General features: G+C 59.8%; 1 protein-coding gene across 1 annotated transcript in view; it reads right to left on the bottom strand.

The window, feature by feature from the left end:
- Positions 1 to 1916: 1916 nt before the first annotated feature.
- LOC140399881 (proton-coupled zinc antiporter SLC30A1-like) overlaps positions 1917 to 5005 on the bottom strand; it is a 25623-nt gene continuing 22534 nt past the window's right edge. The window contains exon 2 of the mRNA XM_072489346.1: positions 1917 to 3898. Within this exon, the coding sequence (XP_072345447.1) occupies positions 3078 to 3898 (821 nt within the window). The 3' untranslated portion in view covers positions 1917 to 3077. The remainder of the gene's footprint in view (positions 3899 to 5005) is intronic.

The raw sequence follows: 5005 nt of genomic DNA, 5'->3' as shown, positions 1-5005 counted from the left end.
TCCCACACTCGGAGTTAGTGCGCACAGTCCCGGTCTCCGTATCCCACACTCGGAGTTACTGCGCACAGTCCCGGTCTCCGTATCCCACACTCGGAGTTACTGCGCACAGTCCCGGTCTCCGTATCCCATACTCGGTGTTACTGCGCACAGTCCCGGTCTCCGTATCCCACACTCGGAGTTACTGCGCACAGTCCCGGTCTCCGTAAACCACACTCGGAGTTAGTGCGCACAGTCCCGGTCTCCGTATCCCACACTCGGAGTTACTACACACAGTCCCAGTCTCCGTATCCCACACACGGAGTTACTGCGCACAGTCCCGGTCTCCGTATCCCACACTCGGAGTTACTGCGCACAGTCCCGGTCTCCGTATCCCACACTCGGAGTTACTGCGCACAGTCCCGGTCTCCGTATCCCACACTCGGAGTTACTGCGCACAGTCCCGGTCTCCGTATCCCACACTCGGAGTTACTGCGCACAGTCCCGGTCTCCGTATCCCACACTCGGAGTTACTGCACACAGTCCCAGTCTCCGTATCCCATACTCGGAGTTACTGCGCACAGTCCCGGTCTCCGTATCCCACATTCGGAGTTACTGCGCACAATCTCGGTCTCCGTATCCCACACTCGGGAGTTACTGCGCACAGTCCCGGTCTCCGTATCCCACACTTGGAGTTACTGTGCACAGTCCCGGTCTCCGTATCCCACACTCGGTGTTACTGCGCACAGTCCCGGTCTCCGTATCCCACACTCGGAGTTACTGCGCACAGTCCCGGTCTCTGTATCCCACACTCGGAGTTACTGCGCACAGTCCCGGTCTCCGTATTCCATACTCGGAGTTACTGCGCACAGTCCCAGTCTCCGTATCCCACACTCGGAGTTACTGCGCACAGTCCCGGTCTCCGTATTCCACACTCGGTGTTACTGCGCACAGTCCCGGTCTCCGTATCCCACACTCGGAGTTACTGCGCACAGTCCCGGTCTCCGTATCCCACATTCGGGAGTTACTGCGCACAGTCCCGGTCTCCGTATCCCACACTCGGAGTTACTGCGCACAGTCCCGGTCTCCGTATCCCACACTCGGAGTTACTGCGCACAGTCCCGGTCTCCGTATCCCACACTCGGAGTTACTGCGCACAGCCCCGGTCTCCGTATCCCACACTCGGAGTTACTGCGCACAGTCCCGGTCTCCGTATCCCACACTCGGAGTTACTGCACACAGTCCCAGTCTCCGTATCCCATACTCGGAGTTACTGCGCACAGTCCCGGTCTCCGTATCCCACATTCGGAGTTACTGCGCACAGTCTCGGTCTCCGTATCCCACACTCGGGAGTTACTGCGCACAGTCCCGGTCTCCGTATCCCACACTTGGAGTTACTGTGCACAGTCCCGGTCTCCGTATCCCACACTCGGTGTTACTGCGCACAGTCCCGGTCTCCGTATCCCACACTCGGAGTTACTGCGCACAGTCCCGGTCTCCGTATCCCTCACTCGGAGTTACTGCGCACAGTCCCGGTCTCCGTATCCCATACTCGGAGTTACTGCGCACAGTCCCGGTCTCCGTATCCCACACTCGGAGTTACTGCGCACAGTCCCGGTCTCCGTATCCCACACTCGGAGTTACTGCGCACAGTCCCGGTCTCCGTATCCCACACTTGGAGTTACTGTGCACAGTCCCGGTCTCCGTATCCCACACTCGGAGTTACTGCGCACAGTCCCGGTCTCCGTATCCCACACTCGGAGTTACTACGCACAGTCCCAGTCCATGTATCTCACACTCAGAGTTACTGCGCACAGTCCCGGTTTCCGTATCCCACACTTGGAGTTACTGTGCACAGTCCCGGTCTCCGTATCCCACACTCGGAGTTACTACGCACAGTCCCCATCTCAACATTATAAAAAGGATATTGAGACACTGGAGATGGTGTAAGAAAGATTTATAACTGTGATCCTAGAACTGAAAGTTTATAACGATACAGAAAGATTGAACAGGCCGGGGCAGATTTCTCTCGAAAAGAGGTGATCAGATCGAGGGAGTGGGGAGAATGTGGGACTCGCTCCGACGGGGAGTGGGGAGAATGTGGGACTCGCTCCCACAGGGAGTGGGGAGACTGCGGGACTCGCTCCCACGGTGAGTGGGGGAGAATGTGGGACTCGCTCCCACAGGGAGTGGGGGAGAATGTGGGACTCGCTCCCACAGGGAGTGGGAGAGAATGTGGGACTCGCTCCCACGGGGAGTGGGGGAGAATGTGGGACTCGCTCCCACGGGGAGTGGGGAGAATCTGGGACTCGCTCCCACGGGGTGTGGGGAGAATGTGGGACTCGCTCCCACGGGGAGTGGGGAGAATGTGGGACTCGCTCCGACGGGGAGTGGGGAGAATGTGGGACTCGTTCCCACAGGGAGTGGGGAGAATGTGGGACTCGCTCCCACGGGGAGTGGGGAGAATGTGGGACTCGTTCCCACAGGGAGTGGGGAGAATGTGGGACTCGCTCCCACAGGGAGTGGGGAGAATGTGGGACTCGCTCCCACAGGGAGTGGGGAGAATGTGGGACTCGCTCCCACGGGGAGCGCTCGAGGTGAATCATGTCGATACATTTAGGGTAGAGCTGGGTACTGGGTAAACACACGAGGAGAGAGGTATAGAATTCTTACAGTGCAGAAGGAGACCATTCAGCCCATTGAGTCTGCACCAATCTTCCTGAAGAGCACCTTACCAAGGCCCACTCCCCTACCCCATCCCTGTAACCTCACATAAGCTGCACATCTTTCGGGACTTGTGGGAGGAAACCGGAGCGCCCGGAGGAAACCCACGCAGACACGGGGGGGGGGGGGTGGGAAACGTGTAGACTCCGCACAGACAGCGACCCAAGCCGGGAATCGAACCCGGGACCCTGGCGCTGTGAGGCAACAGTGCTAACCACTGTTCCCTAGGAGGCTATGGTGATGGGGGGAGATGAAGAGGGGGGAGGTGGGAGGAGGCTCGTGTGGGACAGAACAACCAGCAGATAGGCCGAATGGCCTCAGAGGGTCTACATGAATTGTGGGTAGTTCATTAGCTAGGTCTCGGCCTGTCCACAGTGTCAGACGCTGGTCTCATACTCTGCACTAATGTTATTATCCTCGCTAAGTGAAGCCCTCGGCCTTGGTGTCAAACCCTCTGTGGGATTACCAGGGTCTCTGGCCTGGCCTTTGGTCAGTTCACCCGAGCAGCAGAGCTTCGAGGCACATTGCGGCCCGCAGGCCAGCTCGCACAGAGGCGGCCTGCGTCCCCTTCCGAACTCGGGCTGCACCGTGCTGGTGAGGATTCCCTCCTGGTGGAGGAGGCCGGAGATCCGGGCGGCCACCTCGGGGTAGCGCTCGGCTTGGCGGCATCGGACGTGGGCGCTGGCCACCAGGGCGCTTCCCGCCACCTGCCAGACGTGGAGCTCGTGCAGCCCGTCCACCCCCTCCAGCCCCAGCAGGCGGGCTTGCAGCCGGCCCAGGTCCAGGCCCCGGGGGATGGCCTGGAGGAGGACTAGGCCCGAGGCCCTCAGGCCGGGGACGGCCACGCGCAGGGCGACGGCCGTCACCGCCAGGCAGAGCGCCGGGTCCAGGTACAGCAGCCAGCAGGCTCCCCCCGGTCCCGGGGGGCCGCCCCCCGCCCCACCCGGCCCACGGCCCTCGCACTGCTCGGCGGGGCATGCGGGCCTGGGGCACGGGCGATCCCCCGGGCAAGCGGGCCAGAGGGAACGGAACGACACGGCCTCCAACAGTACCAGGCCCGAGCTCAGGCTTCCCCACAGAACATGCCGGAACACTCCCTGGAGGGTGATCTGTGACTCCTCACACATGGCGTCGAGCTCCTCCGCATCCTCATCCCACTGGATCCCGGGGCTTTGAGGCCTCTCTTTCCTCAGGAGTCCTGTGTTCCGAAGAAAAACAGCAGATTAGAGACGGTAACAGCGGACCCCGAATCCCCCTCTCGCCCTCTGGGGTTGCCAACTTAGATTAACATCCCGCCCCCCCGCGCGCCCCCCCCACTCCCCCCCCCCCCCCACTCCCCCCCCGCCCCCCCCCCCTCCCACCCGCCCCCCCCAGCCGTTCAGCTGCTACTGTCTGTCTGTCTGTCTGTCTCTCTTGGGTCACTGTCCGTGTGGAGTTTGCACATTCTCCCCGTGTCTGCGTGGGTTTCGCCCCCACAACCCAAAGACGTGCAGGGTAGGTGGATTGGCCGCGCTAAATCGCCCCTTAATTGGAAAAAGTCAATTGAGTACTCTAAATTTAACAGTGAGAGAGAGTGTGTGTGGGGGAGTGCTGGGGGGCGCGTTGGGATCCTTCACCGTGAAGGGAGGGGGGACTCTCACAGGCGCCCAGGCCAGTGAGAGTGTGTGAGAGATAAGTGCGTGTAAGAGAGAGTGTGAGAGAGGGAGTGTGTGAGAGAGAGAGAGTGTGTGTGAGAGAGAGAGAGTGTGTGAGAGAGTGTGTGAGAGAGAGTGTGTGAGAGAGAGTGTGTGTGGGAGAGAGTGTGTGAGAGAGAGAGAGTGTGTGGGAGAGTGTGTGAGAGAGAGTGTGTGTGTGAGTGTGTGAGAGTGCGTGAGAGAGTGTGAGAGAGAGAGAGTGTGTGAGAGAGTGTGTGAGAGAGAGAGTGTGTGTAAGAGAGAGTGTGTGAGAGAGAGCGTGTGTGAGAGAGAGCGTGTGTGAGAGAGAGAGTGTGTGTGTGAGAGTGTGTGAGAGAGTGTGAGAGAGAGAGTGTGAGAGAGTGTGTGTGAGAGAGAGTGTGAGAGAGTGTGTGTGAGAGAGAGTGTGAGAGAGTGTGTGTGACAGAGAGTGTGTGAGAGAGAGAGTGTGTGAGAGTGTGTGAGAGAGAGAGTGTGAGAGAGTGTGTGTGGGAGAGAGTGTGTGAGAGAGTGTGTGAGTGAGAGAGTGTGAGAGAGTGTGTGTGAGAGTGTGTGTGAGAGAGAGAGTGTGTGAGAGAGTGTGTGAGAGTGTGAGAGAGTGTGTGAGGGAGTGTGTGTGAGAGAGAGAGTGT

The sequence above is a fragment of the Scyliorhinus torazame genome, chromosome 24 (genome assembly GCF_047496885.1).
Source record: "Scyliorhinus torazame isolate Kashiwa2021f chromosome 24, sScyTor2.1, whole genome shotgun sequence".
NCBI classification, from domain to species: domain Eukaryota; kingdom Metazoa; phylum Chordata; class Chondrichthyes; order Carcharhiniformes; family Scyliorhinidae; genus Scyliorhinus; species Scyliorhinus torazame.
This window is presented reverse-complemented; position numbering and strand designations above follow the sequence as displayed.